Source organism: Peromyscus californicus, unplaced genomic scaffold (assembly GCF_007827085.1).
Source record: "Peromyscus californicus insignis strain IS unplaced genomic scaffold, ASM782708v3 Scaffold_11__1_contigs__length_118956290, whole genome shotgun sequence".
In the NCBI taxonomy this organism is placed as follows: Eukaryota; Metazoa; Chordata; class Mammalia; order Rodentia; family Cricetidae; genus Peromyscus; species Peromyscus californicus.
In genome coordinates, this window is record NW_026294402.1 from 72,862,335 (window position 1) to 72,876,781 (window position 14,447).

Here is a 14,447-nt window from a genome sequence, read left to right on the forward strand (position 1 = left end):
ATGAAAGCTAAACATGCCTTGGTCAAGACACTTAAAAAAAAAAAAAAGGAAATCTTGACAGACTTAGTTTTTTTTTTTTTTTTTTTTTAAATCCTGGGGAAAGATTGAGTTTACTTATTGAAGGGATAAAGCAGGGTTGCTTTTTTTTCCTGTGTTTTATTCTTAATTTTTTAGGGAAATTAAAAATTAATGCTTATTCCGTAAAAGTGTGTGTCAAGGAAGAGTGTTTTTTAAAGTCTTGAAAATGCCTATAGTCTTTTAGAGTGAAAATTGTATTCCCCTTCTCTTAATTTAAAAACAAGTTTCTAGCCTCAGCTAAGAACAGCGTTTTTAGGTTTTAGCAATATAGATCTTGTTTTCCGAAGTTTTTTGTTTTTATTTAATACATCTGTTGTGTGCTGCGGATCATATCTGTTCTAATTAGCTATCACCAAGTTTGGACTAGCGGAGTTACGGTTGTGACTGTGACTTAATACTTACGTCTTCTGTATCTGTCACTTAAGCTGTCTCAATTAGGGTGTCAACCATTTTTTTTTTTCAGCAGCTCAATAATTACTTCCTAAACATAGAAATTTACTTAGAAGTTGCAGGCAATGAGCCATGGCTGGGACTCGGTGGTGCCGTGTAAGGCCTCGGTGTCAATCCCCGGCACCACCAACTCGGAAACAAAAATAAGAGAGACAGAAAGCCTCTCAAGTATTTAGTCTCGAATGCCCCCATTTGCGTGGGGGAAGGGACTTCATGTTTCTTGGGGCTGTTACCACAGGGCTGGAGCTGATCTTGGAAAGGTGAGGATCAGTACGTGGGTTTTATCTCCGAACATATTCGTGAATCTAAATTGCTGTGGGGATATATCCTAGGTTCACTGTGTATCTTTATGTAAATTTACATAATTTATGTAGGAATAGGTCTAAGCCGTTGGCTCCGGGCAGTAATGGCTCCAAAGACTCTCATAACCAAGGCATCCAGCAATGAGGAAGGAAACCCAAACCCAAAGCTTCTACAGCTCTGACCAGTGTCTGGGAACCCCAGACAAGCTACTGAGGCAAGTCCAGTGGCTTCGGCTGCTTGTTTCTCATTGGCAGTTGGTACTTGCAAAAATGCCAGTAAAATTGCTATTTCTGGCGGACAGGTGATAAATGAGGGTTTTTTTTTTTTTTTTTTTGTTGGTTTTGTTTGTTTTGGTTTATTTCTTGCATTGCTTTACTTTGCTTTTTGTTTTATTTTAACATTTATGAGTGTGTGTGTGTGTGTGTGTGCACCTGTGCAGAAGTCAGAAGACCGCTCGTGGGAGTTGGTTTTCTCCTTCTGTCGTGTGGGTTCCAGGGACTGAACTCAGACCTTCATGCTTGGTGGCAAGCACCTTTACCTGTGAAGCTGCCACCACCCTCTTTTGACACAGTCTTGTCTCACACCGTAGTTCAGGCTGGCCCTGGACTCGTGGCAATCTTCCTGCCTCAGCCTCTGGGGTTTGAGCCACGACAAGCGGCCCCACAGTTTTTAGTCTCATACATCATCAGTGTTGCTATCATTTATTTTATTTTTTAGCTTTGGAAAAGAAGCCCCTAAGCTGCTCGTGTGGACAGACCGGCAGTTTTGAGAGTGAGAGCTCTCTAGCCCGTCTCTGAGAAGCTGAGTAGAGGGAAGCCTGTGGTGACGAGATCTTATCATGGAACTGGACGACTTTGATCCTGAAGACAAAGAGATACTGAGCTGGGATATTAATGACATGAAACTGCCACAGGTATGCGCTTGCAGGATTGCCCCCAGCGTGTGGCTCTGAAGCCTGACAATTAACCCGCCAGGTTCTAGAAGGGAGCCTGTGAGGTCCTAGCCGGCTAAACTACTTCAAAGCTCCAGCCGTACAGCCAACTGAGGTGTTTCAAGGGGAGATGCAAGGCCTGGGATCTGGGCACCTCTTTATTTTCCAGACAGCCCAGGAATAGACCGTGATAAGGAAAGCGCTGCTAGGTAGGTCCTCCCTGTCAAAGCTGGTTCGCTCGGGTTAGCACTCAGTTCACAGTACTTGCCAGTGGACTGACTCCACGTAATGCATAAGACTCCATCTCACCTTCTTTGCCATAGTACTTTCAACGGTTAACCCTGAAGCTGGGATATCTGAACAGTGGTACCCTTGGGCAATACAGCTACTCTTGAGGGACTGACGGAAATACCAGTGGGCTCGCTGGGTGACTTCTACTCTACCCAGGAGTGCTTTGCTTTCCATACTGTCTTTGGCCTCCTCTATGGCAAATACTCTGTGTGTGTGTGTGTGTGTGTGTGTGTGTGTGTGTGTGTGTGTGTGTGTGAGAGAGAGAGAGAGGGGGGGGGGAGGGAGGGAGGGAGGGAGGGAGGGAGGGAGGGAGGGAGGGAGGAAAGGAGGGAGAGGAAGGGAGAGAGAGAGGGAGAGGGAGAGGGAGAGGCTGGGTCTTACTCAGCAGCCTAAGCTAGCCTTAAATCCCCAAAAGGATCTCAAATTTGACTTGAACTCACAATCCTCTTGCCTCTGCCTCCCAAGTGCTGGGATCACAGGCCCAGCTAGCCACTGACCTTTGAACTCTAATTTGATGAAAAGCATTAATTAAGACCAAGTTTCTGTGGTTATCATTCCTGACTATCTTGTCCTCTCTTCCCGGCGCTTAAAGATGCTTTTACTGGACGTTGCTTGGAAAAGTGACTATGAACAGTAATCCCGGAGTCCACTGGGACCCAATGTCTGTCTGATCCCGGGAACAGGCAGGGCAGAGGAGCTGGGGATTCCAGTCTCGGCTCTTGACCTTTCTGGGTTCCCGCTCTAATGGACACTTCTTTTTGATTCTCTATTTTCTCTTAATTTCCCCTTGAGGTCTCCTTTGGTGGACTGTTGAGAAAGCTGAAAGACAGAAAATAGACCCATTCATTCAAGGGGGCAAGTCTGCCATCACTAAGGCAGGCAAACATCCGTTCTCAGGACTTGCGTTGGGAGTTGCTCACGATTTGTACTGCAATCGCTGTAGCTGTTTTAGGGGATCTTTAGAGTAAATTTTAATTGCTGTTGGTTCAATGGCCCATATTTCTCCCTCTTTTTAATTCCATGCTTTGCACCCCCAGAATGTGAGCTGAGGATAATATCTAGAGCTGAGGTTGGCAGATGGGGAAGAACTTGAAACTGGCAGGTGGGGCAACCCTGTGTAGTGACATGTATTTCTCCAGGTGTGGTATTGCATGCCTGTAACCCCACCACATGGGAGGCAGAGACAGGGGACCCACCACAAGTCCGAGGCTTACCTTAAAAAGGAAAAGGAAAAAAAAAAAAAAAAACATGCAATTTTCCTGGACAGAGGACCAATATCGTTCATCAGCTCTGTAAAAAAAGAGGAAGAACCACTTCCCTGAGGGAAACTCAGGGCCCAAAAGCTCCTGTTCCAGCATGAATTCCCAAACTCCAAAGCATTCTTGACTTCTTAGGCCACCATACAGGAAAGTCCACAGCAAACATGCACACTCTTGCTCTGGAAACAGATCCTTTGCAGTTGGTGAGCAGGGAAACGGTTGCTTATGGAAAAGCTATTCAGCTTATAAAACTCAGGGCAATAATTAAAAGCACAAACATCCTTTAATATGATCTGAGCAGACACCATTCCATCCAGACCTGGGTTTATTCGAATTCTGGAATTGTATCTATGACCAGTTAAGGTGAAAAATGAAAGATTTGGGGGGCATTTTCAACATCAGGGCTTGTGTGTCAGAGGGTACCCAATGGGAAACTGAGGACCTGGAGGCACTGACCTTGGACTTGAGTTGCAGCTGTACCTCTCTCTACTTCTAGGGCCCCTGAGAATTATCTGCCTCTCCTCAGATTCCTTTTCCTCCTCTGAAAATGCTGCTTCAGCATGCAGGGGTCTCTTCTGTACCCATTGATTCTGATAGCCAGGGATTCCAGAATTGTCAGCCTGGGCCTGGTGGGTGGTTTCATTTGTTTGTTTATTCATATTTATTTAATTCTTTCTTTGTTTCTTTGTTTCTTTCTTTGCTTCTTTCTTTGCTTCTTTCTTTGCTTCTTTCTTTCTTTCTTTCTTTCTTTCTTTCTTTCTTTCTTTCTTTCTTTCTTTCTTCCTAATACGTGTGAGTATTTTGCCTGTGAGTATGTCTGTGTACTCCGTGCATGCCTGGTGCCCTCAGAGGCCAAAAGAGGGCAGTGGATTCTCTGGAACTGGAGTTACAGTCAGTAGGGAGCTGCCAAATAGGTACTGGGAATTGAACCCAGTTCCTCTGGAAGAGCCACAAGAGTTCTTAACCGTTGAACAGTCTCTCCAGCCCTATTTATTTTAAGTTTTTGAGACAGGGTCTCACTCTGGAATGGGCTAGAATTCACTATGTAGCTTGGGTTGGCCTTGAACTCATAGAAACAGTCCTGCCTCAGCCTCCCAGCTAGTTGGATCTGTATAGCTTTTACTTAGCTGGTCTGGCGTTCACGTCATAGACCAGGCTAGCCTCAAACTGGTGATTTCTGCCTTTTGAGTGGTGGGGTTCCTGCTGTGAGCCCACATGCCCAGCTTTCCATTTCTCCTAATACATCCACTCCGTCATCCTGGAAGCACAGGCACTTGACTACACCGTCATGGATGGAAGTCTGTTTCCGGGACAGTGTACTATGCCAGTTACACTTTCCTGTTCTAGTCCCCTTAAATTACACTTGCACCTGCAAAATCAATCTCACTGTAGAGTTGTCTTGGTCCAAGCAGCAGATGTCTGGTGTTGGTCTTGTCTTACTTTCACTCAAAATGTGGATTACATGATCCCAGAGAGTCTCACACTCATCACACAGGCTATGACAGTTGAGAGATAAAATTGTAACTTTTTTTTTCCTTTTTAGCTGAAAATTGAGGAGACACTCAATGCCCTTTTCTACTAAATAGTAGTCATTTCACAGGGAATGGAGAACCCTCTGTTCTCACAGCAGCTTCCATCCATGACGGTGTAGTCAAATGCCTGTGCTTCCGGGATGACGTAGTGGATGTATCAGGCAAACCTGATTCTGGATTCTTCATCAGTTTACTATTGTCCTGCATGGCTAGGTCATGTTGTTTCTCATGCAGACATCCGTAATTTCACCCTCTCTGCCCACCTTCTGCTTGACCTCCAGTCTCTCAAGCTCTCCTGGGACAGCTCCACCTATTTGGACACCCGAGATCGTTGAAGCCCTTGTTATTAGGTCTGGGGCTCTGCCACCCAGAGCTTCTGGTGTGATGGTGTTGGGAATATTCCTGCATCTGTGGCGATAAGACTCTCACCCATCACACATCTTCGGCTTGGGTAGTAGGAGTGGGAAAGTGAAGGGAGAAGAGAGAAGAGAGGAGAGGGACGTGAAAGAGAGCTTGAGAGAGGGAGGAACGTGACCTAGCAATGTGGAACTTCCTTCCTCAGATGGGAAATGGCAGGATTACTAGCAATTCCTGATGCAAAGACCTTTGTTGACTCCTGATGACATTTAGAACTCCATCCACCTACAGCTGACCCAGAAGAGGCAGATTCACTCAAAAAGTTATCTGTAGGGTCAGAATGAGAGTATATTTTGTTTCCTTTTGCTGCTGTTGTTGTTATCAGGTTTTTACTAAATAACCTTGACTGGCCTGGAATTTGCTATGTAGACCAGGATGGCCTTGAACTCAGAAATCTGCCTACCTCTGCCTCCTGAGTGCTAAGATTAAAGGTGTGTGCAAAGGATGAATAAGTAGTAAGCTATTTATGCTGGAAGACAATTGTTTTATACACGAGTAGACTGTACTAAGAATGGAAAGGAATTTTAATGTATTAATGTGATGTAAAATTTTGGCTTTTTTTTTCTTTTTTCTTTCTTTCTTCTTATTTTTTGAGATGGTCTCTCACTATAGCCCAGGCTGGCCTTGGCCTGGAAACAGCCTTCCAACTGCTAGAATTACAGGCAAAACTCACTTCCCCTTGCTTATAATGTGAATATTTTGATACCTAATTTAGGAATTTGATTTTATTAGCTTTATATAATAGTAATATATAATTTTTGATAGCCTATTAAAACTCCAAATGACTAAATTAAATTAAAATGAAGGTCATATAAGGAGTGTCCTTGTGTTCTCATGCAGCTAAAAGGTACTGCGTACATTATAGGGTTAAATTTCCTGGCCGGGCGGTGGTGGCGCACGCCTTTAATCCCAGCACTCGGGAGGCAGAGCCAGGCGGATCTCTGTGAGTTCGAGGCCAGCCTGGTCTCCAAAGCGAGTTCCAGGAAAGGCGCAAAGCTACACAGAGAAACCCTGTCTCGAAAAAACCAAAAAAAAAAAAAAAAAAAAAAAAAAAAAAAAAAAAAAAAAAAATTCCTTGTAAAAAAGTTTGCAGAGAAGCCATAGAAATATCAAATAAATTTCTAATGATGCTACCAAGGAGATGATAAAATATAAATTTGTTCGATGTGACATGTTGGAAAACTTAAGGATGTTCCCTTTCAATTATAAACTTCTTAACCGAGAGCAAAAACAAAGAGTTACTCATGAAAAGTTAGAAATTAAAGTAAACAAAGTATCTAAAAAGAAGAAAGTGTTTTATGAAAAGTTAGGAATTAAATTAACAAAGATTCTGAAAAGAAGGGACCATTTTTCTGGGAATTGCTAACAAGGTTAAAAAGCAGTGTTCTCAGTTTTAAAACCTCACATTCCTGATGGCAAACTGCATGGGCTTTCAGAAACGCCCTGCTCTTCTTCCTTTGGGTCTTGGCTATTTGGAGCATCTGGATCCACCATCCTTCCAATTTTAATATAAAAAGCTGCCAAAGATTCCACTGAAAGTCCAGGCAAATGACAGAATGAACAAACAACAGCCAAGAGAAGAGCTTCATGCGTTCACACTTCCTTCTAGTAGGTTCCTCGACTCACACACTACTGCCTTATTAACGGAACTAGAAAACTAGGGCATCAGGGGTGCCATGTGAGAAGAAACAGCCTCAAAGATGTTGAGGGTCACTTCTTCCTCCACACACATGAAGTCTTTGCTTTGGTCAGAACATCAGAGGGGTTCTCATGGATACATTTCACTTCTTCTGGCTCATGGGATTTGTAGTTCTGACCTTGGCGGAAGTGGGTGGGTGGGGCGTTCCCGTAGAAATCCCCGCTGCCCTCTACTTGTCTGACCTCCTTGTCTTCTTTGTCTTGATACCTGTGTGTCTTTTAAGAACAATACAAATCAAGTCCACCAATTCTTTATAGTTAAAATGATTAAAGGTAAATCTATATGTTAGTGTTTTAATCTGCGTTTTAATTATAGGTTAAGAGTGCTTACTGCTCTTTGCAGAGGACTGGAGTTCAGTTCTCAGCTCCCCAAATGGGTGCCTGCACTCAGGTGCACACGCCACTCCCCACGCAAACACATAATCATAAAATAAATCTTTAAAAAGTAAAGAAAAATATTCTGCTATGCTTTTCTGAGATGGAAAGCAGAGATTAGAATTTCAGTCAGCAGGAAGAGAAGACGGCTGATGTTGAGGTTGGGGGGGGCTTCTCACGTGGACACTGAACCACATCAAGGTCACATTTCCCAAGAAAAAGCAGAAAGTCAGGGCATCTTTCCTGGCTGTGTTTTCCAATAAGGAGGTTCTGCAGCTGCCTGCTGGGCCTCAGAGGCACCTCCAGCAACACAGGCTTGATTTATCTCCTTCCTCTGGGGCAGAAGTCTAACCCGGGGATGAGATGGGGAGTGGGGGGTGTGGGGATGCTCATCTATCCTGGCACTGATGTTCATCTCAGTCTCTCTTCAGACATTCCTTGCTTTTGCTAATTAATATTCTGTGTTGTATATTCTTGTTGGGAAAGCAAAAGATTAGTACCTTGATTTCTTTTTCTGGCTTTTTCAGAATCTTCTACCACAATCTCTGAGAGTCTTCTAAATGAAAACTGTTCTTATTTTTATGTCAGGTCTCTGAGAGTCATGATGATGGGCACAGTCAAACCAGCATGATTCTCCTTCTAAGAGCTGGGCAGGATCTGCCACACGCAGCATCAATCACCATTGTAGAGCTGGGGAAATGAGTCACACCCAGTCACTACGTTTATTTATATAGCCCAGAGCTTGCTAGATGCTGTGACAAGTCTTACCTGTACAATATTTAATCCCCAGAATTCCTGAAGTAAGAGAGTCTCGTCACCCCTATTTTACACATGCAGGAACAGAACAGAAAACAAAGTGACTTATGCTCTAAGGACCCCCCCCCCCCTTTTTTTAGTGTGATTTTGTTGTGCTTCAACGTTTAAATGAAATCTGCTACCATGACTGCTTTGCTGACAGTCCATGCATAGCCACCACCACACGTGTTAGCCAGCCTCTAGAGCTCTTTCTCTTGCCGAATTGGAACTCGAGACCCACTGAGTCACAGCTCTGACCTTGCACAACACAGTCCACTCAGATGTCCACAGGCAGGGAGCAGGGCAGCACCGGGTAAGCAGGCAGGCTCATCCTGAGTCCTCTGCATGTCTGAGGGGTGGAGAAAAATAAGGAAACTGTCCACGGAGGGAAAAGTGAGTTTCCAGACCTCTTTGAACCAGAGCTCTGCATTGCTTACCTCTGGTGACTTTGTAATTCCCGGGATGGTAACCAGTGTGGTATGAGACGTTATCTCACTGTGCTTTCCTGGCGAGATGACCTCACCCTCAAAAATTCTTGTGGAGAAATGGCCCTTACTGTTATCACCAATGGCTGGAGAAACAGCAGAATTCAGGAGAGCTAAATTCTATCTCATCTTGTTGCAAGAGACCAAGTGCTTGATAGACACAGCAGACACTCTACCACAAGTGTGTTGCCAGGGGTTCTCAACTTGTGGGTCGTGACCCCCCAGGGATCAAATGACCCTTTCACAGGGGTCACCTAAGATCATCAGAAAATGCAGACATTATGATTCTCGACAGTAGCAAGAGTGTAGTTATGAAGTATCAACAAAAAATAATTTTATGGTTGGGGGCGGAGGGTCACCACAACACGAGGAACTGTAGTAGAGGGGTCGGAGTACTAGAAGGTTGAGAACCCCTGTTTGTGCTCACAGATCCCACCACCAGAATTAAATTCGAGTCAGGCTCTACCAAGGGCGTCTTGCTCTGCCCCAGTGGCCCGGATATCTTTTACATCTATTAACTCTACAGAGGCGGACCGGGTGGGTTTTCCGGATGAAACCGTAACAGAATCTTGGTGTTTCCATCAGAATGTGAAAAAGACGGACTGGTTCCGGGAGTGGCCGGACTCGTACGTGAAACACATCTACAGCTCGGAGGACAGGAGCGCACAGCGCCACTTGAGCAGCTGGGCCATGCGCAACACCAACAACCACAATTCCCGCATCCTCAAGAAGTCCTGCCTGGGGGTGGTGGTGTGCAGCAGGGACTGCTCCACCGAGGAGGGCCGCAAGATCTACCTGAGACCTGCCATCTGTGACAAAGCCCGGCAGAAGCAGCAGAGTGAGTGGGGCTTGGGGAGGCCGGGAGTCGACTTGGATGTCCCAGCCAGGGCGGACATGTCCCAGGGGCCCAGGCAACCCTCCCACTGGAGTTAGGTGACAGCCAAGGCATTCTGACGGAGAACTCTCTAAGAGAGAGCCACCTCTCCCCTTCCCCTCACCTCTGCCTACAAGGCCTCCCGTGTACCCCCCATGAATGCCCCCATTGCTTTGGAGAGAGATTGACTCATGGAAAGTTCAGGAGAAATTAGTTCACAGACTTGCTGCCTGGCACCTGAGTCCCGGCGAGATCCCAGTGAATGTGTTCTTCGTAAGTGGCGCAGCAAGACGAAATTTTAAATTTATAAACTCAACTTTGTTCACTAAGATTTATGACATAATTACCTGTGGAGATGTTTACTCTTATTTAAAAAAATCATATTCATTGGATTGTTAAATAGATGCTTCCAATGTTCCTGTCCCTAACCCACTTTACACCCCGTTATTTCATGTTCTTTCCTAGTAACGTGTTTTCAAAACTTCCTCTCAGTCACTTACAACTTAGTGAAAAGTTAGTGGCACTGTCCTTTCTCTCCCATGGGGCTTTGCCCCTTAAATCAGAGTTACTGATCATCAAATAAAATACTTTTCTATATAAAGAATATTTGATATTCTTGAATAAGTAGGGGCAACTTCTGTTGCGACGAGTGCTTTGGCCTGTAAAATAACCCCACTTGTCAGGCAGCTGTTGACTGTATCCATGTGTGAGCCCAGTTGGCCATTGGTAGACAGAGTACTGGTCATAGGTGAGATGTGGGGGTTTGGGGTGGGATGGGGGTTGGGTGAGTGGGGTGTCTTCTTCTTTATCCTGGACCCAAAGCCGAAAGCCAGCAGGGCAGCCCAGACTCCGGAGTCAGCAGCCCCTGTGGTCTACCCAGCTACTCTCCCTGCTTCTTCTGTAGGGAAAAGCTGTCCCAACTGCAACGGCCCTCTGAAGCTTATCCCCTGCCGAGGCCACGGGGGCTTTCCGGTCACCAACTTCTGGAGGCACGACGGCCGCTTCATATTTTTCCAGGTAGGGTTCGAGGTATTAACTCGGCTTCTCTTTCATGTGGCAGCTATCTATCGTGTTTTCTATGGAGGCATTTTATCAGCGGTTGTGGGTATAGGGGCATATGAGACTGTGCCCACCCTCTGGGAGAGCCCACATGCCCTGCTTCACCAGGGGTGGAGCACTGGCAACCCCGAAGGCCGAGCCCCTCCACTCCTGAGGAGAGAGGATGCTAGCCTTGCACTCCTAGGCTAGAACAGGCCCCATTCAGCTCGTACTGTCCACAGACCCCAGCGTGGGTACCAGTGCTGACTTGGCACTAGCTCGCACGCGGGAACCCCTTGATTCCTCCAGGAAACCCCAGCTTTCTGCAAGGTCTGTTAAGAAACACCAGTCAGGCCCCGATGTAAAAGGTGAAGAGTGGGCTCTGGTGCCAGACTGTCCGTGGAGGATTGACAACCCAGCCCTCCCAAAGACATGGCCTTGCTCTGGAGCATTCGGCCAGCTGTGACGTAGCTGTTCCCACAGCGGCTGAACTCCAGCTACCAGCCCCTTAACGCCAGCTCACTCAAGGGCTGAGTGTTTCATACCGGGCTCCCAGCTTGGCTGTGGGAACCCCGGGTCCGCTAACTGAGAGAGGTTATGCAGGTGACATCCCTTCTCTAGGCCTCATTAGTTTCTTATTCTGTCAACTGGAGTGATAATAATGGTAGGTATGTAAGCACTGTGCCAAAGATTGAGAGAAGACGAGCATGGCAGGCATGCATGATGGGAGGCAGACTCCACATAAGGAAGCGACCTCATAGGACAGAAGGCAGAGGTGAGCATCATGAGCTTGGGAAGAGTTCTGCTGCCGGCGGCCTTGCTAACACCGGGTCCCAGGAGAGGACAGGACAGAGAATGAAAGCTACACCCTGTGAAGTGCGATCCAGTGACTCATTTTTTTTGTTTCGTTTTTACTACTTTGCCTCTTTTTAGTCGAAAGGAGAACATGACCATCCCAAGCCAGAAACCAAGCTGGAAGCGGAGGCTAGGAGGGCGATGAAGAAAGTGCACATGGCATCCGCCTCTAGCTCTCTGCGGATGAAGGGGAGCCCAGCAACAAAGGTCAGCTGCCCTGGGGAGCTCACCGTGCATCCAGGCCTCACCCCTCAGTGGGCGTGGTGGATGGCCTCCGTCCTTCACTGACCACTGAAAGCAAACATTCTTCTATCTGGCCTATCTATAAGCAAGCATGGCATCCACTGAGCAAATTCAATTTGAGATTTTATTTTATTTCATTTTTTATTTTATTTTATTTTATTACCGTATTTGAAACAGATTCATCATCCTTAATTCAAGTTTTTAAAAAAGAGCTTGACTCAGTATTTAACTCATATTTGGCAGCTCTACATTTTAGTTCCAATAAACTCCGAATTAATCAAAACAATCTTCACAAAATGTGTCTAGCCTTATGCTTTTGGAGTTTTTGTTTTCAAGTTTCCAGACATCCCTAGAACAGATGGTTTTCTTAGCTAGTCTAAATAATCAGATGGTCTTCGGCCATACCACCCTGAATGTGTCTGACTAATTTCTTCTAAATCAGTGGTTCTCAGTCTTCCGAATGCTGTGATCCTTTACTACGGTTCTTCATGTTGTGGTGACCCCCCAACCATAAAATTATTTTTGTTGCTATTTCATAACTCTAGCTTTTGCTACTGTTATGAATCATAATGCAAATATCTGAGATGCAGGACATCTGATATGCAACCCCCCAAGGGGTTGTGACCCACAGGTTGAGAACTGTTGATCTAAACAATCAGATAGTTGTTAAGCTAGGTGATCTCTAGTGTGATCCCAGTTCTTGGGACACTGACAGATACCAGCAGTCAGGATCCAGAGTTTGAGTCCAGCCTGGGCTACATAGTGAGACTCTGTTTAAAAAAAAGTTCCTGAAAATCATGGCTGCTCCAGTGGTAGAGGGAAGTGTGGAGAATGTGCCAAGAAGCACACCACTCCGAGGGCCTCATAGCATTACAGGTTTGTCTGTTTGATGTAGTGCTAATTCCTGCTTGGAAAACTCGAAGTGTACCTTATCTGGAAGGAATCGTCATTTAATCTGTTACAAGGGACCTGAGCTCCCAAATCCCCATGGCTGGTCCTCATTGTTCATCTCAGCCACAGGGCACCTCAGCCACTTTGCTTAAACAGAATCTTTCTCTCCTTCCCTCAGACTATCTTCTTATGAGGGGAGAGCTTATATAAAGGGCTAGATAGCGGCTTCTTCTCCTATGGGATCACATAGTTCGCCTCAGGGGTAATATGGTTACTCCGTCTATATAAAAAAAATTGATGCTGACGAGTTTATGTCCTATTCCGTGTAGTTTCCATGAGCTCAGAGAAAAGTCTCTAAAGGAGAAAAACAAATGAATCCAACAATACCATGGTCTCTCACACTAAGAACTGGACTAGTCTAGGTCGGGAAGAAGAAGAAGCAGGGGTGAGGGTTAGCCCTGAGAATTGTACCAGGAATAGTATGAATCTTTGAACCTGCTGGGTTTGTTTTGTTTTGTTTTGTGCGCGTGCGTGCGTGCGTGCGTGCACGTGTGTGTGTGTGTGTGTGTGTGTGTGTGTGTGTGTGTGTGTGTGTGTATGTGTTGGTTTGGTTTTTTAATAGCCTCCTATAAATGGTGCAAAAAGGCAGTTAGACATCTGATACCTGAGCATGACGCATACTAAACATCCACAGAGTACATCTGGCCTTTCACAGGTTAGAAAGTTGTAAACTGGAATAGGAGTCAGTGTCTCCTCGAAGATTCCCAGCAGCTGTGGAGAGGCTGTCCCTATGGTGGAAGTATGCAAGGAATGAAGGCAATCTTATCGAGGGATACTTGCAGAATAACTCGGGGGTGCCGGGGGTAGCCATGTGGATTTGCTTAACTTATTAACGCGACTGTTCATTTCCCTTTCCAGGTTCTTCCAGGTGAAATACCGAGTCAGGGAAGTTTACCTTTAACTTGGTCATTCCAGGAAGGCGTCCAACTGCCCAGCAGTTACAGCGCACCTTTAATAGCTAACGCCCCCCAGCAGAACTCCCTGAATGATTGCCTATCCTTCCCCAAGAGTTACGATTTGGGGGGAACCACTGAGCTGGAAGATCCAACTTCCACCTTGGACTCCACTCAGCTCTATGAGAAATTCAAATTCTCCAGCGGAAGGCTCTACAGCACTGAAGACCAGTTTCAGCCTCCTGTCCCTGGGGTCTACACAGATTATGACGATTTACAAGCCTGGAATAAAAATGCTGCCACCTTAGGGAGAAATCCTAACGATGAGCCCTGCTATCCCAGCTATCCTCTGCCCGTGACCGGCTGGCCCTGCGACTTCTTTCCCTCTCAGAGCTCTTTGGAGCCCTTTCCCCAACAGATCCCACTGGAGGCCCCTGCAGCCCCAACTGGCTGTCATCCCCTGTGGTCCAATCCAGGAGGTGAGCCTTATGAAGAGAAAGTACCTATGGATTTCAACAGCTATGTGCCTTCCCTCACGTACCACTCACCTCAGCAGGACCCCTTTCTGCTCACCTACGGCTCTCATCCTCAGCAGCAATACTCTCTTCCCAGCAGGAGCAGCAAGTGGGATTTTGACGAAGAGATGGCCTGCACGGGTTTGGATCACTTCAACAATGAAATGTTTCTAAACCTCTGTCCTTTAAGATGACTCAACATCCCCTCCTCTGACACCACCACCAAATGGTGATTGGCTAAGGGGTTGGAAGGATATCCTTAGAAAACGGGTTACAAAGCATAGCCCCGGAGAAGTGGTGGAATCATGACAAGCAGTAGACAAGACTTTTGTTTTTTAATCTATCTGTCTCTTCACCTCGCCAGTGCTACTGTGTTTACCCGTAGGAAGGAATAGAAACTCACTTGTGCCAGGTATAGTGGCCCACACCTTTAATCCCAGCCCTCGGGAGGCAGAGGCAGTTGG

The 14,447-nt window shown here is 46.0% G+C and overlaps 1 protein-coding gene across 1 annotated transcript; it reads left to right on the forward strand.

Moving 5' to 3' along the window:
• The first annotated feature begins 1,669 nt into the window (after positions 1-1,669).
• On the forward strand, positions 1,670-14,177 carry Gcm1 (glial cells missing transcription factor 1). The gene is made up of 5 exons (XM_052729410.1): positions 1,670-1,744; positions 9,200-9,452; positions 10,393-10,505; positions 11,460-11,588; positions 13,434-14,177. The coding sequence occupies exons 1-5, from the start codon at positions 1,670-1,672 to the stop codon at positions 14,175-14,177; spliced, it is 1,314 nt and encodes a 437-aa protein (XP_052585370.1).
• The last annotated feature ends 270 nt before the right edge of the window (positions 14,178-14,447 follow it).

What these genes read in the sequence shown, in the direction of transcription:
- Gcm1 (XM_052729410.1), top strand. Translation starts at nt 1,670, where the DNA reads ATGGAACTGGACGACTTTGATCCTGAAGACAAAGAGATACTGAGCTGG. An exon ending in ATGACATGAAACTGCCACAG is followed by an intron (nt 1,745 to 9,199) that starts GTATGCGCTTGC and finishes TGTTTCCATCAG; the next exon opens with AATGTGAAAAAGACGGACTG. An exon ending in GCCGCTTCATATTTTTCCAG is followed by an intron (nt 10,506 to 11,459) that starts GTAGGGTTCGAG and finishes GCCTCTTTTTAG; the next exon opens with TCGAAAGGAGAACATGACCA.